Source organism: Dufourea novaeangliae, unplaced genomic scaffold, assembly GCF_001272555.1.
Source record: "Dufourea novaeangliae isolate 0120121106 unplaced genomic scaffold, ASM127255v1 scaffold16, whole genome shotgun sequence".
Taxonomy (NCBI): Eukaryota; Metazoa; Arthropoda; class Insecta; order Hymenoptera; family Halictidae; genus Dufourea; species Dufourea novaeangliae.
Window position 1 is genome coordinate 2,216,782 of NW_015373891.1, and position 25,053 is coordinate 2,241,834.

At 40.3% G+C, this 25,053-nt stretch overlaps 1 protein-coding gene across 1 annotated transcript; it reads right to left on the minus strand.

Annotated features, from left to right (window-relative positions):
- Positions 1–13,362: 13,362 nt before the first annotated feature.
- LOC107188642 lies at positions 13,363–20,269 on the minus strand. The gene is made up of 2 exons (XM_015576967.1): positions 19,981–20,269; positions 13,363–13,502 (listed from the first exon to the last, which is right to left on the minus strand). The coding sequence occupies exons 1-2, from the start codon at positions 20,267–20,269 to the stop codon at positions 13,363–13,365; spliced, it is 429 nt and encodes a 142-aa protein (XP_015432453.1).
- Between the last annotated feature and the right edge of the window lie 4,784 nt (positions 20,270–25,053).

The following is a 25,053-nucleotide window of genomic DNA, read 5'->3' on the forward strand; positions in this document are numbered from 1 at the left end:
GTATCCCGCACCGACTGAAAGCTTTCGCGTAAAATTCAGCCGTGGTCGGCCGCTACCACGGGGCTTTAAAAGCCTCTCCTCGTGCATCGAACTGCATGCCATCCGCTTAATCATCAACGTGCGCCTCTATTTATAAGTGGAACTCTGTGCGTATTGCCCTCTATTCCCCGTACGAAGGGGAGAGTATACTCGAACGTGGAGGGCGTTCGTGCGCACGGCGACGAACCGTACGCAGTGTATAATCTCCACACGTGCTGGGTACATATGTATACGTGTACTCGTTTAAGCCCCGGGAAAGGAAGTGCTATTTCCGGAAAAAAAGGGAATAAGTCGATGCGCCGCGAGGAGACGAGATTTTAGTCCCGCTGTGTACCATCAACTGGATGGAGATACATACGTCTAGACTGCAGGCGGAATATCGGTTAAAATTAGACCCGTTGGCGGGATAACGTCGAACACGAAGGGAGAAAACCTTGGTAATATAGGGTGGTTTTGTATGAAATGGGGATGTTCGATTCAGATTCGATTCTTCGGAAGATCGTAATAAGTAGACGGTGGATTTTTATGCAAAATAATATTTACTAAAGTCATTTATAAAGACAGGAGCAAATGTAGAAATTTATTTTTCCTCTTAACACTAGGTTTACGAGACGCGTCATTTTGACGCATTTCGAATACTTTCTAACCTCGAAATTCTCTATGTTGTATACCTATCTCTGTATCTATACATTAATTTCAGAGATCATAAATTGTGTATTATATAAAATAAGTTGTTTTTTAAAGAAAATCTGCGGGTTCGTGGAGATACCTACACGATAAGTGCCCGTAAACCTAGTGTTAAGGATCTTGTTCAGACTAAAACAGAAAAATCATTGGGACAAAATTATCAGATTATAAAGAAAGTCTTGTTTCAAAACGCTGGTGCAATATCTTCCAAGTCTTTAACTTCGATTCTGTTGTCCAATAATCAAGGTTTGTCGTTATGTACGAATTTTTAAAAAATTTAATAGTTCCAGATTCAAAAATCCAAATTGTTACGTTTGTCCCTGGCCATCGCTAATATAACCTCGAGAAGGTAAAAACAACACACCTCGAATCTTTCGATTGAAATTTTCGATGGTACATGCTTGAACCGTTTATTACATCAGGGAGTGCATAACGCGTATCTCGTGCTAAGAGCTCGCGAGGTACATTAGCAGAAACCGTCAGGGAAAAGATGGACACGCCGTTTCACGACAAAATTCAAAGCGGCCGGATCCGGTGGCGATCGTGTCGTTTCGCTGGCTGGGTTATCTGAAAGTGGATGCACTTTCGGGGCCGAGCAATCGAAATCCTGAGCTGCCCGATTCCGCGTAATGGATCTCGCGCCGTGGGTAGACCCGGAATTTTAAGTGCTAATCGTCGGAGTGTGTCGCTAGCTTGGCCCATCTGGCGACTTCTAGTCACCAATAATAAAAGTACTGATGTATAAAGCTCGAGTCTTCGAAGCTATAAACCTTAAAGACTGAGTCCTTAAGGCTAATATCATATGAAGGACGAACTTCAAGCTTGGGCCTCGAAGCTCGAGGCTTTTATGTTTGACACGTATTGAAATAAAAATAATGTTAATAATGTTTAATGCGTATTGTCCAAAATATATATATATATTTGATCACCTTGTAATAGTTTAATGAGGTTTGGGTGTTGCAGAACTAATTTGCAAAAAACACACTTTACTGGACGTTTTTGTATTATCCCCCTTAAAACTTTAAAAGCTTGAGTTTCGTGTAATATTAATGTTCAAAACTCAAAACTTTTAGGTTAAGGTTGAAGGCTTCGAAAAACTATACTTTCGTAGAAGTATCAAACTGGTATCGATTACATTTGATACTCTTATGTCTACCTATCGATAGTCTCGTAGAAGTATCGAATAGGTATCGATACTTTCGTAGAAGTATCGAACAGGTATCCATACTTTCGTAGAAGTATCAAATTGGTATCGATTATATTTGATACCCTCATGTCTACCTATCAATAGTCTCATAGAAGTATCGAATAGGTATCGATACTTTCGTAGAAGTATCGAACTGGTATCGATTATATTTGACACCTACAAGTTTGATACTATTCAATACGGTACCAAAATTTGCGGTCTGGTATCGATAGTATTGATACGGTATCATTCCGATCACTCGCCGTAAATGCATCAAATCCGGAACCTATTGATTACTGTTGGTCGAGGTACACCAGCCAAGACGCAAGACACGAGACCTCCGCGTCCAACGGGAAGACGTCCGACAGGCGCTTAACGATTGTTCCAATAGGCCAGTTCCCCAAAGGCGGTGGTACGGAACGACCGAAACAGAAACGGACACAACAACTCGGTTTTTTCGCTCTTTATGTTCAGACTGGAAGTGATTTCACGGTTCGAAGGACCTCTCCACGGTCTCTCCAGACAGGATCTAGGCGAGGCATCCTGCCCGGTCGATCCTCCCCTACTTATGCGTACGCGAACTTTGCCTCCTTTGGCCCAGGCGTCAACGTACACACGGTTTAACGTGTCTTCTATTCCATTCGGTTTCGTTTCCCTCCGTTGTTTCTCACCAATCCACCCCTACCAGAGCTGTTTACACGCGTCGTGAACAGGAACACGGTCGTCCTGTCCCATAGGGAACGCCGAACGTATCGATTCTGGATGCCCATGAGAACAGAAGGATTTCGAAGTCTCTGCGGTCACCGATCGGATTCACCGCGGCGATTCTCACAGGAAGGCACTGCTCTCTCTGTTGTGCGATCGGGGACGAGGAACGATGGTCGATGGGATGGTTCGTCGGTGGACATAACCCCGTGAGCAGCGGTTCGAATACGGTCGGTCAGTTTTTGCGGTGAGTCTTGGTCCAGCGAGCAGACGGAACCGGAGGACCGATACAGCCCGTGGGACACATCTTTCAGTCGAGCCGCGTGCACGCTCTGTAAACGTATTTATATATAGTAAAATCTGCATTAGTGTCTGAAAATTGGGACTGGAGACCGGGTAGTTACAGTAACGACTCCATGAGAGTTTGAAACTGGGGTCCGCTGTAAAACTTTAGATGTTTCATAAATTTATTATTTGCCCGAAACCTGAGCCTTGGCAAAGAAAGTGGGGGGGATTAATTATGACGTAAAAACTCTCACGAGGAACTTCTTATCCAACTCTCATCGAGTCTTTACTGTACTAAGTAGAGGAATCGATTCTAAATATAGAATCAACGCCGAACATTGAAAAGGAGAACAAGTGAAAACGAAAGATGGACCAAGTGTCGAGGCGACGACAAAGTTTACATGCCCGCGTGTCGGTGAGACAACACTAATGCAACGATACAAATTTTTTTTTCAATAAAACTTTGACTAATGTGTGTGTGAGATTTTTCTGTTTAAAATGATACCAAACACAGTATAATTTAGATTATATTTATTAACTGATCATTTGTTACTTAATCAACATCAATAACTAAATATAATTCAAATTATAGCATGTTTGGTATCATTTTAATCAGAAAAATTTCAAAAATACGATAGTCAAAGTTTTATTGAAAAATAATGGAAATAAAAAATTGTCATCGTTGCATTAGTGTTGTTTTTTTTTGGGCTACCGTTTGGGAAGCCTCCGGCATGTTACATTGTATGCTTTGGTGGTTCCAGGATTTACCCTCCCAGTGGTGGGGATGAACACCGGGTGCTGACGTCGTAGATCGTTGCGGGTACTAATGGAGGTTTTACTGTATCGGTCTCTCGATAACCATAACTCGATAACTGCATGTCGAATCGAAGGTCTTCGTGGGCGATGGAAAAGTGGCCCGGTTGAAATTTCATCGCGTCGAATGGCTCTCCTCTTCGGCTACGGAAATTTTTCAGCCTCTCATTTCGCTGTGTACGCCTCTTCCTCTCGCCTCCTCGTGACTCCCTCGAATTTTTTCGTCCTTTTCGCCGACTCCCGTCTGTGTTTACCTTGCGTTCGGTGACGGTTGGCGCTATCGGGTAGGGGGCAATAAAATTTTTTTTCGTGAGACTTCGTTTTTCGGGGAAATCGAATTTTTGGACGTCCGTTTGTCATAGATATTTTCTAAAACGTCCTATGTACCATTTTTTTTATTTTTTAAAAAGTTTTCTATCTTTTTGGCTGTTAGAAAATAGAGATGGCTATCGGGATGGTTTCGAATTGCGATTCAGCATAAACTTTGAATCGTCCAGTGTTCTTGAAACCTCAAACGGTGGTCTTGAAATATTCGTAAACAATTGTTCCTCTTCACTGGATAAACAGAGTGCGGATCATCTTCAGCGATTCAATGACTCTCTGTGCTTTCTAACTCCTTCAGCTCTCGAGCACTCGTGACTCTTAACCCACGAACAACTTGTGAACAATCACAGTGATTTTTCATAGTGATTCATGATTTTTCATGATCGTTTTTGAATGGTAGAGAACCTAACAGTTTGATAGCAAAATAAAATAACAGATTGACAGCGAAATAAAAATTCGAGTTACATCGTATGAAGTAAATGAGGAACAATGAAGAATAATGAATAAATTTATGATTATGTATTCTAATGTATATGTTTCATAATATACAATATATATTGTATAAGTATAGCTAATCCTTTTTTTATAATTTCTTTCTTAATTTTCAAATCATATTGAATATGTCCTTTTTTAATATAAAAAAAATCACAATCACGGTAGTGAAGAAAGTTAAAGATTAGAGTTATCATTGTCAATCACAAGTTCTCTAAAAAAAAATTATTATTAAAAAACCTTACTTTTACATTTATTAAAAACGTACCAAATTAATAAGTAATATTTTTTAATAACAATATTTTTATAAACGAAATAAAAACTTCTTTTTTTCACGGAGTTATCATTGTCAATTACAAGTTCTCTTAAAAAAACTTATTATTAACCCTCATCCGTCCCTCATTTTCCCAACTGAATTTGTCCGTCAGCGTCAAATTGACTCAGTGGTAAAAATTAATACAATGAAGTGCTAAATAGTTACATAATTTTGTAAATACTTTGAAATAAAAATCATGAATCCTCAGCTAAATTTACCTACACATGACAGAATAACGTCATTTCCTAGGAGATGACTGTCAAATTGACACAAGGGACGGATGAGGATTAAAAAACCTTGCGTATCAATTTTATATTTTTTTCAATAGATATGAACATTGGATATATGCTTACGAAGTTTGGTTTTAAAATTCCCATTTTTACACTCAAATTAAACTTTTAAACTCCTAAACAGGCGTTCTGTACCACAGTGCGTAGCTCTTCTCGCATCTCCCCGGCGCAATTTCGACTTCCCCTCGTCGCGATCGACACGTGCACCTTCTTGCGCGGCCATATCCGGCCTGTCCCGCGAGACTCGATCGGCGAACGCATCCGTGTCCCTTAAAAAGAAGCTAATTTTAGGTTTCACCGTCGAACGAGGGAATCGCACGGATTCGTGAACGGCACAGAGAAGAGAAAGATAGGTGCCCTCTTGCATGCTTAAGCATCGCACAAACGGTTCCGTTGCTGATGCGCAACAATTCGAAGAAAGAGCGAGTCGAGTCTCGAGAGGGTAGCCATCATCCATTCAGTTTGTTTCCTGGCTGTTTTGTCGGGCTCTGTCGTTAAATCTATCGCAGGACCGCGGATGTGTTCCACGATCATCGTGGAGAACCGCAATGGAGAGAGAGAAAAAAGGATAAAGGAAAAAGAGAGGGGGTATGAAAAATGTAACAAATGGTCCTCGCGTGTCGAAACGGTCATCAGGACCAGTTTTCGCGAGGCCTTTGGACGAAAGGGGTCCGAACGGACGTGCCAGTCAATATGAATGTCCTTTAATTAACGTGGTCGGTTAGTCCCCCCCCCCTTTTTTTTTTAGGGGGAGGAGGGACACCGTGTTTACAGGATATTAGCTAATACCAGGTACGAACAGGGGGCTCACCGATGGAAAACGAAAAAGCAATGGGCGCGTGGCTACCGTTGGAAAGTGAAATGCCACTGGGCGAGTTCGTTAGCCCATTGTCGGGCATCGTTTCGAGTGGGTCTCGATCGGACATTACCCCAAACCAGGCTCATTTCACCATTCTTCGATCCACTCGTAGAGAGATCGTGTAATTTATCGCCGCTCCGGTTACGTTGCTTTTTCTACGACCCCCGTGACCGGAACGTGGCCGTCCGTTGAATTTTTGCGCCTTCTGGCAGACGGAATTTTTTTAAATTAACAGATACTTGCCTGTCTGACGCGCGAGTGGATTCTTGTTTTTTTTTTTTTTGGCTGAGTGTAGGTACGTTACGTTATGGAACGGTCGAAGTTTCTTTCAAAATTAACTTTCTCTTCTTGAGTAATTGCGACCCAATGCTCGACGCATTTGAATGTTAAATGTATTGCAGGTAGTATTTAGACCTTTTTAATGTAGGGTAAATGCATTTAATGGCGTCTGTCCGAAGTTAAATCGTTCGTTGTTGATGGGTAACTGATATTTTTGTATCTGATTAGTGGACTGCGGATGTTCATGCATTTATAGCATTTTGGAATTTGTATAATATAATGAAATAAAGATTTTAATAATATTCGATTTTATTCATATATTACCGTTGGCGTATTGAAACCCCTACTACGGGAAATAAAGGCCCAATTTTTATTTATATAAAATTATTAATTTACATAAATCTCCATTGTCTACCAATCTTAGATAAAACAAGAAATTGTTTGCGTTTCCATGTGTGGCAGGTTAGAACTGTTGAAAAATATTGAGCTCGTGAAAAAGTGCACGTAATATCGATTACTTGCAAAATAATGATTAATTCATGTATCTGTGAATTTTTACAGTTATGTTTAGATGTGAATTTCTTCCATTAGAAAGTTAATACGCGATGATCTTATTGTAATTGCAATAAAAGAAAATGATCTGAAGTGTACAGTTATCAAATTTGGGAGCACAATTGCATGTGGTAGGTACATTCGAATACTTAATAAACGAGGTCGATGTTCGATAGCAGCAAAAGTTGCCTGAAATTTTCATAAGAACCGACCAGATCCTATCTCAGTGACAAGGATAAAGAGGCGATGATTGAAAAAATCGTCTCTCGATCTGTATCACTAAAAAACATCACATTTACTACTGCAATATACTACATCTCAGTTTTTATGCAAATTCAATGATATCGACTTGAATCACATTTAGATTTATTCGCGTAATAACAACGATAAAAGATATCCGATCAGATTCCATCGAGGGTCGATATAATTACAGTCAACGGTTTCAAGTCCCTAAGCAACGTCGATCATCTCGCCTCTGTATTTACCGAAGCGAACCGAGAAGGAGGACAGAGGAAATCTCTGAAGAACCGCAATCTATAATATCTTCCGTCCAATCGTAATAAAAAAAATGAAAAAATACTCGGTCACGTAGTACATGATCGTATCAGAAAAAAAAACAGAAAGAGAAGAAAGAAGAAAAACGGTCCTGCCTCAAATGATCGCTAATGAAACCGTTGCCAGGCAGCAGAAAAAGTGATCGATTGACTTTTGTGTCCAATGAACAACAACAAAAAAAAAAAGAAGGAAGCCTGATCGATTTGCTCTCGCGTATCAGCGATCCATCAAAAATTCGGTCGGTTCAGAAGTTCGCTTGGGGTCAGGTGGAACCTTAGATCTGTAATCCGGTTTCGCACGGCTAATTCGATCAATTAATATCTGGCCGTTTGGGACTCGACTTACACGTGTTCCCCCTTGATAATCCACTCTCATTAAGCCTCCAACGGCGCATCTGGATTTCGCCTGGATCGTACGAAAATGCGCAAAATTCGATCCACCGTTTCTTGATTGTGTGTAAACGCCTTCCTAGGTTCCTTTTGTTCTACCCTCGGAGGAACCTTCTCCTCTGGGTAATTGGATATCGCGACGTCGAGATCCTTAACGATCTTGGATACAATGACGGGGATGAGGTCACGTCCTGTTTTGGGTTTCCAATTATACTCTGAAGCTTGCAACGTGCGTATACTCGTGGATATTGGTCGCGTTTCACGCGAAACCGTTGCGTTTATACAGGGTGATTCACCTAACGCCGCCATCTAAATTACTTGAAGACTGTTGATTATATACAGGGTGAGTAAATAAGAACTACTATCTAAAATAATTCGTTACCTATTGGTTGGATCAGAAAACATTTTGCAACATGATTTATGCAACGTTTTAACCCTTTCAGTGCGGCAATATTTTTTACGAATTGATCGCGTGTGAGCGAAATACATTGGCTGAAATTTCCATAAACGTCACTGTTGTTTTATGTATTCTTATAATTATTCCATATCAATGAAAAATTTATGTTTGGCAGCATTTTGGGATTAATTCGTTGACATACAGCGTAATGGTATTAAAAAAGAGATGCTTTCGTCTTGAAACACTTCAAGGTCACCTTGATATCTCAAAAAAAAAATTAGATATAAAAAGAAGCAAATTGTATCCATCCAATGCCTCCCTTAAAATGCTACATAATTCATTAAAACGTTTTTTGATACGAGTTATTTTAGATAGTAGTTTTTATTATTTAGTAGTTTCAATAATTAGTTTTCGTTATTCTCTTTTATTGATATGTGAAGGTCACCTTGAGTATTTTTAATCGTAATGTGTAAAGTTTGATCGCGCAATTGGAAAGAGTATTGAACTCTGAGTGAAAAACTGTTGAGATATATGGATCCAAAAACTAATAATTACTGAGATATTCCTCAGTGAACGATAAAATCCGTACACTTACGAGCCGTAAGTTACGACCGTTCTTCGGACTTGACGCCACTTGACTACTTTCTTCCAAGACATATAAAAAACGAAGTTAATCGTGCGCTACCAACCATATCTGAAGATACGAAAAATCGCATCAGTAGATCATGTAGTGCTATAACTCAAGAAACACTTGAACATGTGTCATTTGCTCTTATTGAACGACTACACACTTGTGTTGATTCATTGATTGTAATGGACAACATTTTGAGCATTACTTACATTAAAAATCATTTAAAGAATATCTCGATAATTACTGGTTTTGGACCCATATATCTTAATAGTTTCTTATTCAATAGTCAAACATTAAACGTTACAATGAAAAAATTCAAGGTGACCGTCATATCTCAATAAAAAAGCATAATAACAAAATATTACTTATTACATTGTGTGCTTCCGTTGTTTCAAACATTGTTTCATATTTTATATAACAGACAGTTAAAGTGTTAGGCGAATCACCCTGTATATGTGAAAAATATATTTAACGGCTCGTCGATCCGTTCGATTGGGTTGGAATAAACAGAGAATATGCGAGAAAGAGAGGGAAAGTAGGATCGCTGGCGGTTTTATTGAATTTTCTGCTATAACGGTCATCGAAATCATTACCAGGGGGGGGGGGGGTTTGGTCGATATTCGATTTAACACGATCGTACAAGCCACCAAAGGCCGTGTTCGTATTAGTTACCATTATCGAAATGACCAGCTAGGATGACAGCCATTAAAACCATGAACCAGCTGCTTCCCTTTCGTTCGGCTCCCCCATGGCAGAAGACCCTGCGGTGCATCACGCATTATAATTAACCGTGTATATGTTGGAGCCACCCCCATGCTAGCACCGCGCCGCTGATAAGTAAATGCTCAGACACGCGTCTGTACACGGTGTACCCGTAAAAATCAACTCGTTACTTCCGTATCTCTTGTTTCTTTTCCTTTGTCGCCTTCGAAACTGACTTGCCTATATTTTTTACGTACAGAAAATATACACTACTGGCTGAAAGTTTGGGATCACTACGTGAATTAAGTAGTATTGTATAAAGAAAAAAAAAACGACGTGTTTAAAGTGTAAAATGTATTTTGTACCATTTTTTGCAAGGGAATAGATATTTTCTTCTAATTATAAGAGCGTCATCCTGACCTCTAAACAGTTACTCGGATTAAATAATTGTTCGTAAAGTGTCTACTTATCGAAGAAAAATTATTATTCTATTATCAAAACTGGAAGTTCCACGTTAAGTAAGTAAAAAAAATGGCGATGTAGATTTGTATTTTTTATTCGTAATTCTTTATCTATAAATGAAGAATTTGTTCATTTCTGGTTTCGATCAGATCTTGTAATTCTGAACTCTCGTTGGATAAACAAAAAGTCGCGTATTTCTGTATAACGAAAAGAGAATGTCTTTTCAACCAGTAGGAAAGGTCAAGCACAGCCTTAAGTTCGGAATATAACTTATGTAAGAGTACTTTCGTTATAAGAAAATGCTAAAAATCTCTTAAATAAAATACTACGTTCCTATTAATATCTGGTATATTAGCGATGATTCAATACCAAGCTTATGAGGTCATTCGATTTTGACAGAAATTAACAAGTGATTCGAAACTTTTGATCACTAGTGTATCTTTAAAAATGTCCAGACATTGAGGATGGACCACTTTTTTTTGTTAATGGTTGTAACACTTTTATTTCATTATACTTCATGAATCATCAATTTTAGTAAATTTTTTAATTTGTTTTTTTATGTTTGAGTTTTTAGAAACGGTAGAAGTTGTATACAAACGAACGATGCACAATCCATTGTTGTTTTGATGTCATAAAATGGGAAAGTAATGGACGCTTGCAGTTACGGTTCTTTCAGTCCACCCTGTAGCCTACCCCACACGTGTACGACAGACCACCATGGCTTCGTCCAGGTGGATATTACAAAATGTTCGTTACAAAGTGGAGCTCATATACCTCAGCTGGCTAATTTTCGACGAGCCTTCCCCAATGAACCACAGATTTTGGCGTCACTGTAGAATCAACCGAATAACTGTCTACTGACTCAATCATTATCTTTACTACAAAAGTATAATTATACATTTTTACTAACTTTATGCGCTTTAGAATATTCTGCAATCTATTTTTTTTCCTCACATTTGAATCGTTGTCGTGTAAGTGATTTTAGTACTAGAATGATTGCAATTTTTATCGATGTATACGTACCTGCACTCATTTCTTTTGACTTATTACAGGGTGTTTAAAAAATGGGTCCAAGACTTTAGAGATTTACGGCACTCACCGATTAGAGAAAAAAATGTCTAGTCAAAAAAGTCTAGTCATATTAAGCTTCCATGGTTAATTCGTAAAATTATTCAATATTTCAAGAACAAAAATAATTAAATTGCAGTAGAACTGTTTCAGTCCAACCAGTTTTTGTGATCCTAAGTCGCAGATGGCACTCGAATAGCACGGTCACTGAATAAAAGAAATGAACATACGTAGATGCGTATCTATGTGTATATACACAGGCGCATATAAGCCTATCTATGTAGTATACACAGATACACATTAAACTACTGAATTTTATCATCAAAATTGTACGAATCCTCTCTCGAATAACATGAAACCAATTAATCGTATTATTATAGCTTTACCTGCATTTAACTCCTTCGGTACATTTGAAGACCGAGACTCGTCATACACTTGTTTTTGCCTAAGTGCAAGATTTCGAGTCTACTTCGTCATTCGAGTCGAGACAATATTTACCATGTACATCCTTTTTCATTTCAGTTCGTGTTCTTTCAAAATTTGTTTTACTATTCTAATTACCTGAAATCATTTCAATACTATGTATATTACTGATCTTTTTTAGAAATAAATGAATTTTTACATAACATCGACTGCTTTTACGTACTACTCCAAGCACGAAAAAATTAAATCTGTTCTATATATAAAATTTTTTAAAATAAATTGACACCCAAAGAGTTAAGGTGACTCGAACGACTATTTCCAGATGCAAAATTTAAAAACAATAGTAATATTTAACACCTTGCAGTCAATTCTTATATCATTAACATACTTTATAAGATAGCTCGAATGATCAAAAGGGAGGAACATGACAGAATACACACACAAGATCCATATGAAAGCACGATCGTTTATTTCGCTTAAACAACTAAATGACTAGAGTTTCTTTTTCCGTAATCCTAAGTTTTTAGCCAGATTTACAGTAGGACATTTCCCCAGCGCGTCTCGACCGCGCGCGAGACCCAAAAAGGAGCGCGGGACACATTTTTGTTTCATCGTCGTATCTCGATTATATTCTTTGGAGGCGCTGCATTTGTTGCTCCGTCGTGGAACCAACCGATTCAGGCTTACGACGGGGTTCACCGATGTTCATTCGGTTCTACGTCGCGAACAAGTATCCTCACGAGAAAACTAAATTTCCGCTAAGGGAAAAAGTAACGTAGAACGATTTTATACCACTTGATAAATTTATTTCAAGTACTGAAATAAATATTAAAATGCATGTTAATTTGTTATAATTTCAGAAACTTCCGAAACCAAATGATAGAAGTCCCTTTCCCGATGCCACTTTTTTTCCTAGCTAGGGGCAAAAGTGGTGTAAGAGAAAGGCCTCCTAGAAATTGTAAAATTTATTTCAAGTACTGAAATAAATGTTAAAAGGCATATTAATTTGTCATAAATTTCAAAAATTTCCGAAACCAAATGATAACAGCAGGCACGTGATAAATTTATTTCAAGTACTGAAGTAAATGTTAATTTGAATGTTAAATTGGCATAAATTTCAATAATTCCCGATATCAAGTGGTAGAAAGCCTTTTCACCACGACACTTTTTCCTCTAGCGGAAGTCTCGTTTTCAGATCAGAGTACATACAATATACACGCCATTGGAATCATCCTTAAACAACAACCTTGAAGTTTCGACCGCGACGAAAGGATTTTCTGTCTCGTCGAGGTCGTAAAACGTTCCTCTGCTCCGTTCCGTCTCCTCGTGCCATTCGTATACCGTGACCTTAATAAATGAACCTCGTAACTCCACTTTTGGGCTAACTTTGCGTTTCAGTGTCACCGAAAGCACTCAAAATAAATACATTTTAATAATTCCGCAACTCCTGTATATTAAATAAAGTGAGAACAAACTTTTTTCTGTAATTGTTCAAATTAAACTTCAAAAAAAAAAAAAACTGTTTTCTATAAATGTTCAATTAATTCTAAACTGTTTTATTGCTCTCCTGTAAAGTTCCGTTAAATGGAGTCCCGAGTTTTACTTATTAAGGTCACGACATGGCGTTGATTGCTGTTCGTGGATCGCGACAGTGAGCCCCGTCCCAAAACCTCCATAAATCACGGGTGACGCACAGTATTTACAGGAATAATATAGTTAACAATTCGCAATTAACGTTAACGAGGGACGGTCGGTTTCGCCGTGGTCGAACCCCCTCCAGTTCGACCCAGAGGGGACAACGACTGGCCGACTTATCACGGAAGAACGTCGACGCAATAAATACACAGATGCCGAAGTGACACGGTCAGTCAGTAAGAAAATGATCTCCTCCCTCCTATCTGCTTCCCCTCAATTCTGGGCAGTTTTTTTCGACGACTTGACGATCGTCTTGGCCGTTTTCGTGGCATCCGTCTGCTGCTTTCCAGTATCCAGCGACGATCCAAGGGGCTTTTTATTCACCTCGCACACTTTTCGGGCTCGCCAGTAATCTGCAACAAGAAAACGGGCCAGGTTTCAGATTAGTATGCACATTCGTTGGTTAATTAGAATTTAAACGGCGACTCTTGTACCGCTCGACGCATTGCAATTAAAAATGTCAAGTGTATATATGTGTTTTGTCCTTTGGTATAGTTGCCAGTGGAAAAAGATAAGACAAACAGAGGGATTTTCTTCGATGGAATCGAGGAAAGGTCAGATATAGAAATTGTATACAAGGGAAAACCGTTGCGAAGTATCATTGTTCCGAAAAGAAACATAAAGACGTAGTACGGTTTCGTGGGGTTTCCAAGGTGGGACACACTTGCGTATATACACATTGTATGGTCGTAGGGGCTGATTGGTACGACGCAGTTTAACCTGTATGGGGTGAAGCGGGCGCACCACCATCACCACGCGAGACGAAACACGAATGATTTCCACAACAAAAGCCCGCGGAACGAACAAAACCGTCCTCTTTGCGGACACCCTATTTCTCGATCAGGTAGCCACCTGAGCGCCCTTGCTGGCTTTTTTCCTTTTTACTCGATCCTCTCTCTTTCTCTCTCTCTCTCTCTCTCTCTCTTCTCTATCCCTGTCTCCTTTCTCTTGGACCGGCAGGTGCGATTCCCCGGCGTTAATGGTATCACGCTGGCAACTTCTTGTTTACATTGTTCACGGGATTCTTGCGACGAGATTGAAAGTAGCGATCGAAGGATCGAGGAAACGAGCATATATATCCCAGAGTAGGGCAGGGAATTGCTTTATTTAGGACTTATACAGTAAATCGTCGATGAGTGTTCGAAGGCTCCTCGGCACTGAACATTAAATATTTCATAAACTAATGGCCATACACCGGTGAAATAAATATTATTGGGTTCGGAATTTCAAGCTCTACCACTGTGCTAAACGTCGTTAACACTTTACTGCCTGGTAGCCTATTAGTGGACTTTCGAGTTTCAGTGGTTATAGATAAGAAGCTTATTAATTTACCCTTAGATCAGGGTTAAGAAAGAAATTGTTACGTTATTCTAGTAGAGTTCTTGTTATTTTTCATGAATGTGATTTGTTACTAAACTTATCAAACAGCAGCTGGTAGGTAATATGTTAAAAAATTAACGTTCATAGATATGTTCATAGGCGAACCTAACATCGAAGCCTGTATTTGTATTTATCTTTTCCTCGAAGTTTGTAATTTGTACACTTAATTGTAAAATATGATGTATTTGTAATTCTATACTTATAAAGCTAAATAAACCAATAATGGTTCGAGGAGCTTAATAAATTTAAAAAAGTCAATATTACACCAGGGGATCCCTTCTTGTCAGTGCCGAGTAGCCTTCGAATACTCATCGATGATTTACTGTATTTCGATTTGTAAATCAACGAATGATATAAGATGACAAGTGTCTGAGATTTAAACAAGCCCAAGACGTAGAAGCGGTCAAGCCAACGGCCATATGTCGAGGACACGTTGATCCCTTCTCTCTCTTTGGTCCTCCCTGTTCGCCATATGGCGCGCGAAACCGAGCTTTCTTAACTAACCGGCCTCTGGTTTCTTCGCTGGCTTGAATTCCGCCGTGGATATTTCATTTGTCAACATCTGTTTGCTTCGCCTAGACCACAAAAATATATAGGATCCTAGAGAACGTTGCGTCTCGGAGGGATCTTGGCGTTCCTACCTGTCCATATGCCTCCGTAGCTAGATTCAGGCACAAAGATCGAGATCACCTTTGTCCATGAAAGGATCGTGGGGCCTCCTCCCTCGTTTCTCGAGCGTTTTTCAATCAAAACCCGGGGATTTCCACCCGAGGAGCCGGTGAAAGGAGGTCAGTTTCGGTTCGATTCTTTAGAGAACACACGCGAAGAACCCCTCGCCCTCCTTCCTTCGCTCTATTTCAAACACCCCAAGTTTCCCAAGAAGGATCTAGAATTTTTCAAGATTCCCGAAGCGTAGAAAAACGATCAGACTTTCTATTTACGTTTTCTTTCGATTCCTCGCCGTGACAAAGACTGGAAACTATTTGGATGAAAAGACGACCTGGTGTTTTTTTTTTTTTAAATTACGACACGCCACACAGTGATCCAGAATCGAAATTCAGCAGCTCGTATGATTGTTTAGCTCGAACAATTAAAAATTGTGGAACTTAGAATTTTATATAGAATTAGATATATGTACAAATTTTTAACGATTTCAGGGATCCTTTTCGAGGACGGCGTCATTAGCCAATAGTGTTTCTCAACATCTTCATGAAAGTCTGAATTTTTTCTTTTCACTGAAATTGATAATACGAAATGGTCTAAGGGAAACAATAATACACGAAACAAATTTATCGTTAATAATAAGTTAAAATGAATTCTTTGGAAGATAAAAGAAATTGTTTTTTATCATTTAAGCTGCTAAATTTCGATTTTGGACCATTTTAGACCATCTGGAGTATCCCTATAATAACGAGCCACTTTTTTGGAGTACATCCATTTACTCTGTTTCCATATGAATCAGTTAAACTATATATACAACCACACCAACAGTGTTTTAGTGTTCTCAACATCTTCATGAAAGTCTGAATTTTTTCTTTTCACTGAAATTGATAATACGAGATGGTCTAAGGGGAACAATAATACCCAAAACAAATCTTCTACAGTTAATAATAAGTTAAAATGAATTCTTTGGAAGATAAAAGAAATTGTTTTTTAAGGTCTAAGCTGCTAAATTTCAATTTTGGACCATTTTGCCCTCCTATCCCTATAATAACGAGCCACATTTTTTGGAGTACATCCATTTACTCTGTTTCCACGTGAATCAGTTAAACTATATATACAACCACACCAACAGTGTTTTAGTGTTCTCAACATCTTCATGAAAGTCTGAATTTTTTCTTTTCACTGAAATTGATAATACGAGATGGTCTAAGGGGAACAATAATACCCAAAACAAATCTTCTACAGTTAATAATAAGTTAAAATGAATTCTTTGGAAGATAAAAGAAATTGTTTTTTATCGTCTAAACGGCTAAATTTCAATTTTGGACCATTTTGTCCTCCTATCCCTATAATAACGAGCCACATTTTTTGGAGTACATCCATTTACTCTGTTTCCACGTGAATCCATAATATTTCCATTTCCCTCAGCAATCAGTTAAACTATAAATACAATCACACCAACAGTATTTTCCACGAGATGTATATGCGGGTAGACACGACGAAGGAGGAACAGGTACATGTAGTTTCGACGATTCAAATAGGTCTATAAATCGCAACGTTGGGAATTATCGAGCGAACCGGGTTCGTATAGGGCTAGAAGGAACCAGCTAGGTGTAAATGCAAATGCGCGTCCATAAGAAAACACCTATCGCGACAGGTGGTGCACGACCTTCGGAAGGTCCCGTTCACGGCTACCATATCGCGTGTTCGCGAACACCGATTTAATCGTGGGAAAAAGGGACACCGATGTCGTCATAGTGTGTGGCGAGGGTTGAACAGGTGTGTTGCTTGGAAAAGGGCTCCGTTGCAGTGTCTCGCTCCGTTGGGCCTTCACGAAACGTTTCTTGCGCCAATAACTCAAGAATCACCCGTAGAGACTCATTATCACGGTGAATCGGACTTCCCTGGAAGATACTTCGGTACATACTTTCGTCTTTTTTGCAGTTAGACGTGATTACAAGTGGCCGCTGTGATTCTTGGCTGAACCCCTTAACGTGGGAAGCCTAAATGCCAAGAAAGTGGTGAAGATTGTTCGAGCTCAGCTGTAACCATCGCGTTAGGGCATGTAAAGTGTCCGTTTTTTCGCTCAAGCTGGAATTTCACGGTAAGATAACGTAACCGAAGAGATACAAAGTGGTTAGGGGGAGACCGTTTAGATAATTGCTCTCTGGTTACACAGAAAATCGGAAGCGTGGGAATTCCTGTTACAACTCTGTAAAACTACAAAGGAGGTGAAATCTTGCGTTCTGAAGGGAACAATGGCGACCATCACGTGCACCCTGTAAGCCGATGAGGTTCGACGTGAAGCTGTACGTGCATCGGAATCGCGAACGGTCACAAGCGAGACTCGCACTTTGGTCGACAGTCTGTGATATCCATTGTGCGGTACGAGAGAGACCGTCGGGATGCATCACTTCGGAGCCACGCAAAGATGTTAGGGAGGAAGGAAGGTATTCAAGGAATGCGATCGCAAGTTCATCTTACTCCTCGAAAAATGGGGCCCTTCGATGAGTCAGAGGACCCTTCAGGTATTTTTCGTCCGCTTTCGAACATGCATGACTCATCCCTTCCCGCGTGATTCATTCGACGAACCGAGGATACTTTCTACTCTTTCTAACCTTTGCGGCCCCGTTGCATATCGACGTGTATCCACGGATACGCGCGTGCTTGTTTAAGGGGTCATGCTCAGTCAGGAGACCGAAAAAAGAGTGTTCTTTGGGAATTTTTTTCTCAAAAACTATAAGACCTTTTTCAAACAGTGTGTTTGTGTTTTACAGATTACAGTTTCTAGATTATAAGGTAATTTTTTTATTTGAAAATATTTTTTAGTAAATAAATGGTGATCGATCTCCCGAATGTCTCTTCACAAAAAGTGGCCTGCTGTGATCACTGTAACTTCGTAAGGGTAAATATTGATTAGGAACAAAATGGCGGACATTTTCCTGAAAAGTGCGATTTTCACCTAAAAATCACTCGTTTTTGGTCAATTAAAAAAAAGTATGGAACGATAAAAAAAATCCTTCCTTCGAGGACAAGTTCTTCTGATTTGAAATAAGGCGCAAAAGGTTTCATGTAAATCGACACAGTAGTTTTCGAGAAATATTGATCTACGATTTGAAAAATGTAGTTTCGAGAAAAACGCGTTTAAAGCTTCAAGTGAACACACTTATATAAAATGTTCATTTTTTAACGCCTCTAACTCTGTCATTTTTAATTGGACTACCTTGCTAGTTGCACAGACTATTCCCGAGATGTTGTACTTAAAGAAAATGTAGAAAAAACTAGTGGGCAAATTTTAAAAGCGTCAACCTGACCTTTGAACAGTTCATAAGACTAAATAATTATTTGCTAAGTGTCTACTTATTCAAATAGAAAGTGTAATTTTGTTATAAAAATTTAAAACAAAAGTTAAGAAAAAAAAGTACATCGAAATCTTTAATTGATTAAACGTGGAAATTCCAATTTCTGTAACAAAATTACATTTCCTCTTGAGTGAGTAGACACATAGCAAAAATTATTAAATCCTAGACTTTAGATAATGAATTTTCTCATTTCTCTACATAGAGATACTCTTATGTCTCCACTGTAAGTACCCGCAAAGCTAATTCCGTCCAGTTTGTCAGTTCAATAGTTACGATTTATTAAACAAAGATTGCCCCTTAATTTCAAACAGCTGTAAAATCAACAATTTTCAAAATTTTCAAAAATCCTTCGAGATGCGTTTGTATATCGCTAAAGACTACAACATTTCCAAATTTGAACAAAATCAGAAATGGTGCTCTAAAAAGTGTTCGATTTCGCGTGGAATGACCCAATTCAAGATGTACAACCACGCCACAAACGTTGCAACTGTCTTCTTTCTGTTTAACTCCGAAACTGGGAGTATGTATCACGTGTGGTATGATCGAAGAACGAGAAAGAAAGAGAATAGAAGCGTCGGATCCCCGTCGATGAGGGCCAAACTACCGTCGGGATTGTAATTTTTGGAAAGCGATAGTGGTCGACAGGGTCCCACGTCCGAAAGTTTCTTCTGGATAGCCCGTGCGCGTAAAACCAGAAGCCTGCTAGAACTAGGTGGGGAGGGTCTGTGAGATTGGAGGGAGTTGAAGGGAAACAGAGAGTGAGTGAGAGAGAGGGGGACAGAGAAGGCGGAAGAGACGCGCGGAGGAGAGCGAGGCTAGACCATGAAAACAGGTCGGAGCCACGCGACCGGCCTGCGCATGCGCCCTCGTACCTTCCCTTTCCCCGCCAAACGCCAGAGCGCTTTCCCGCCAAAAACCTACGATGCTCTTTCCCCCCTTCACCCACCGACGCCATCGCTTATCACATGTATTTATACGCCCGTATATACGCTCGTCTAATTCCGTCCACCGAAATTCCCACGTTAGTCGACAAATGATAATCACACGACAAACATTAATAATTACTTCATCAACAATCTCCGAGGGCTTTGTATCGTCGTTCAAGCGTCGACCAATTATATAACCTCGAAATTTCGAAACGAACCATTTTCACGTGAAATACGTGCGATAAAACGGAGTAGCGTTCGTAGAACACGTTAGCAGAGAATGATTTCCACGAAACTTTGGGAATTCCATCGCAAGCAAGTCGTATACACGGTGGACATAATCACGATGCTGTACGAGAAACCGTATTACGTTCCATTATCTTTTAAGGTTTCGCGCAGAAATTCCGCCGCGTATACGGGACGGCGGATCGGCCAAGCGACGGGCGGACGAACGCCGCGACGTTCCATGGAAACGCTTGTGATTTATGTAATGTACTCACCGTGAATATTGGTCTGTCTGGAATACGGATTGCAACGTTTCTTCGGCGACGGCTCGTGTTTGTCCTGTACGTGCTTCCTCTGGTAATTGTTCTCCTTGTCCTCCGAGCACGGATCGACGCCCCAACGTTTCGCGAATCTGCTCCGTTCCACGTCCAGTGCCTCCTGTAGCATCTCCACCGTTTCACGGGAATTCGGCTTGCCGAACAGGCAACGTGGTACGCGCGATGCCATGGTCGTGCCGGACAACACCGTGAAGTGAACCTCGCGACAGATGGAAGCTGCCAGCATCTCGATTATTTCCTCTAATCGACGAGTATGAACGTGTGTGTGTGTGCAACGTGGAAAACAACGGGGTTCGAGTCACGCGTATATATACACGATTAGTCCCCTTTTTGTTGCGACGATGAACTTTCCTATTCGTACTTTCAACAGCCCGTGAATTAGTGCACGAGCCTTCTTCGATTTCTTCTTCGTAAACTGTGATCCGTTGATCCACAAGGAACCGTACCGCAATTATTACGAACGATTCTAGTCGAGTTTTCTGTCAAGATTCCTCGATGAACCTCTCTGATCACGTACGCCACCACGAACACCGAACTAACTGGATACAACCGGGATTCCAAGACTCTGGGTCCTCACCGGTCGACGGCCAGACTCCTTCTGGTTGAATCTTCCAAGGCGAACGATGAGCCTCGTTTCGAGCCACCACCGTCTCCTCGTTCGGAGCCACGAGGTCCGACGTGACCCTTCCACCGGCCGTACGAATTCAAATCTGATTGGTGCGCGGCCATGGATGCGCGGTAAAAATGGCGCGCAACCCGACCAACGCTGTGTCTCTGTCCCGCCAGGTTCGTCCCGCCTTTTCTAACCTATACACCACGCTTCACCTCCTCGTTTCGTCCCTCAACGCTCGGTCTTTCTCTCTTCCGCCTGCTTTCGAACCGTCCAACGGATTATGCTAAGCGATTTTGGTCAGGGAAGGGAAGAGGCTCGCGCGCCATAAAGCCTACCTTTTATTTTTTTCTAAGTAGCACCACGTATAGAGCGATCACGATCGCGGTCTTCTTGTGTACGAGAACGTGCTCCGTGGTTCCTCCTCCTCGAGTCATTTCTTTCTTCCCTTTTTTCTTCTATACTACACAACGTACACACTTTGTATATATCACAGAACGGATCGTTTCCTGGTCACATTTTATTCTATAAAGACGTACCAAAACAGTTCGTCAGAAGAGTCTGAAAGTGGAGGGTTCTCTGTTAAACGACTAAAATATTCTTTATGAAAGAACTGAAACAAATTTCCACTGTGTATAGCGTTTACTTTCGAAACATTTATTTTGAAGCATCCTGTATCTTGCATCAAACTTTCGGAGTGACTGCGTCGAACGTTCTAGTCGCGATTTCCCTCCGGAAGATTGATGGCGAGTTAATGTAGTACCGAGGGATGGACGAACGTCGTTCCCTTTGACAGGGAAGGGTCCAGAACGAAAAAAAAATCGAATTTCTTAAGGACTGTGCGAAGGACGCGTCAGGTTACAAACGCTTAGGCGTACCAATCACTCGGAATTACTGACTTCACCGGCCGAGGGGTAGTTCGGCTCCCGTGAATACACACGTCTCCTCGCTCATATACATATATGTATTTTCGCGGGAAGCCCGGGCGCGCGTTCTGGCGACCAAGGAGGAATAACAAAAAAAAAAAAAAAAAAAAAAAATAAAAAAAAAAAAACACACCGCGATTCTTTTTCCTCATCGGGGGCTGACGGATATTTTTGCAACAATTGACCGGGTGACATCGTTTTGTCTGCTCGAAATAAAATATTATATCGTACGATCGTCGAACAACCTTATTGGAACACGTTTCGAATGTAAACTGCGAGTAAAATTGCAGGCGGCCATTACGGCCGGGCGACTTTCGAGCTTACGTGGCCTCGCGATACGGAACACGATAGGGGTTCGTATTCTCTATGGCGCATTGTGAATGTCAGCCAGGGAAATGCGTCCAAGGTCAGGGTCTAATTTTAGTTCGTGGCCTTGTTTTGTGATCCACCGAGCGTTCGCGAATCGCTTGGACATCGAGCTCAATTAATCCACTGATGGGAGTCGAATGGAAATGTATCGAGTCTAATAAATCTAATCCTTGTGCACCAGAGACGAACTAATTTGTTATCTATATAAAGTGTTTCGAATAACGAATAAAAGATAGGGAAAAAAGTGCTTCGCTATTTTTCGGTGATTAAACGTGGAAGTTTCAAATTTTTAGAAGAAAATAAGGTTATTGTGCAAATTAGAGGCTTTTCTACAATTGGAACTTGACCCAAATTCAGATTATAATTTTTAATTTGTTCCTATTGCAATTTTCATTCTACAATTTTAAACTTAAATTCACCCTCCAACTGCAAACATACAATTTATCGAAATATTTGTTCTTTATTTCGGTTGATCATAATGTAGATTTTGTTTCGAGAACATGCCACGTGGAAAACTATACGTATAAATTAATATAAAAAACGCCAATAAATAGTTCAATAACGCCTTAATAAATACGCAAAGTTTCAAAAGACTGGGTTGATTCAGTTAACTTTTTTTACGCTGCTTTTCAAAATGTTACATTCATCAGACCCCTTGAACGTTAAAATTACCCTGACACAATAACGAAATACACGTTTTCCCTAACAAAAACAGCGTGGAAAATCGTTTCTTACACGTCGGCGAAGTACACTTAAGTCCACATATGTACAACCGTGTATCCATAATCACGTGCGCCATAATGTTGCAATTTCGAGCGCAGCCGCTACTCGCAGAAAGAGAAGCACAATTTCGTAGATCGATCAGGGAGCAAGGACTCGGACCTGGTTGGCTGTATCACGGTTCCGGAGCGATGGGGGTAAATTCGACCGTTACAGAAAGCGAGCTGAAAAACACCGTACGCCGTGGATCATGCGGGCACTTTGACGTCTGTGCGTCGTATATGTGCAGGCAAGGGGCCACGTTTATACGCGTGTGTGTGACCGAACCATGGACAGGTGAACATCGTGACCACGATGGTCAGCCGGCGTAACGATTATTGCCGAGGTTTCTGATTGTTTTAAGAGATTTTTGCTGCGCATTCCGACGTTGAAGTGCCTCAACATTATCGTTACTCCTTGGTAATAATGAAATCATCAAAAGAAAAAAAAAATTACATAACAGATTTGTGAATATTAGGGGTTGGGTTCTCGAAACGTCGATACCCAAGACAGTTATGAGTATTCAAAAATTTCCACTTTTCTCGGGATTCGAAATTTTCGAAACTTAGGTAAGAAGAAATATAGGATGGATTAATGAAGAATTGTTCGCAACGTGCCTCGAGATTGTTCGATTCAATATTCGGTGCGAGATGCTTCGTGAATGCTCGGTGATCGGTTTTTTTTTTATTCCAAACTTCAGTTTTCAATTACGTATTATGGTATTGTTCAGTGGTAGTAACAAGTACGAACTGATAAAGTATCGAGTGTTGGTGCTAAAAACAGGATAAGTGAATATATTGTTAGGTTTTTGTTTGTGTTTTGCTCGACTATGATCAATGAAGATTTCTGAAAAAATTTTGTTATGACTTCAGTTCTTGAAAGAAAATATTCCTCTTACAAAACAAAATCAGCACTTCAATTCGGATTCGAGTTTCGAGAATTTAAAAATTACGATCCAACCCACCCTTACTAAATACTCTCATAAATTATTGAATGTCGTAGTAAAACATACATTGACTTTACTAGTATTTAAACCGTTTTTTCAAACTTACGAGACTCATATATAGATTGTTATTTTAAATATGATATTAAACAAACCTATTTTTAAAATTTTTGTTGTTGACGAAATACTTGTATTTTCAAAATCGAAAACATCGAGATCTATTTTAATTAGTTAAACTACTAATCCTTGCTGACAAAATTAAAATATGAACCAGCGACAGATTCTGACGAACTTTTAAAATCGCTATTGCGCCGGTGTAACACTGAGACTTAAAGGGTAGACAAACTTACGTAACATTGAATTTCGACAATGTTTCACCAATTTTTGCCAGTAATGTAAATCTGGCAGCCGTTCGTGAACGAAATTTCTGAATCACTGTATTTCGAGTCGATTCAAGGAACAAATATTCTTCGCTGCCGTATTCCTCAAGAATAGAGGAATACGATGAATGAAGTTGGACGGACATTCGAGGGAGTCGTTTTTTCACAGATTCCAATTCACCCTCGTCCCAAAGAGCAAACCGTCGTCACAAGCACTCGAGGGAATATATCGGGACTTCCTCCTCATTCGCCTCGTTTAAACGCTAGAACACCAATATATATATGAATATATATATATATATATATATATATATATATATATATATATCCGTGGGGGATTTTCAGTTTGGTGGGCTCCATGCTCCCCAACGAGTTCGTTGCTTCCGGTCCCCAGCACCCAGACCGGAACAGAGAGGCGCGGGGGGAACGCGACGGTAACGTCAGTTGCATCGTGTAACGAAAAAAAAATTCGTGGAGAAACCGATCCGCAGGGGTTCACCGTGTCAGGATGTGAGTTAACTAGCCCGCGAACTTTCGACTAGAACCGAAGCCACCGATTACCACCGATCATTTTCCACGCTGCTGCGCCCCGTAACCGATAATACGATTATCCACAGACCATCTATACCCAACGTACGAATTTTACGAACCGTTTCAGTCATTCTTCCGTCTATTTCCACCGTTCCAATATACAAAATCACGGTGATACTTTGAATACCCGTATTCGGAAGAGAAACGTTCAACGGCGAACGCACACCACGACGAATATGAAAGAGACGGCTCGAAAAGGATCGTAGGAGAGGGAAATCGGCGAGAATGGAATCTGAAAATTTTCGAGACAACACTCAACCCTTTTGGCCGGCGTGGTCCGAGCAGCTGGCAGCATATGCTCCCGAGCGAAATAAAGAAACGGCCGGCAGATCGGTTCACCACGGAGAATACCCTGAGCTCGGGCGTTGTTCATTTCATTTTTCTTTTTTCTTTCCCCCTGAAAACGCTCCCTGGTCAAGTAGACGTGGCTTA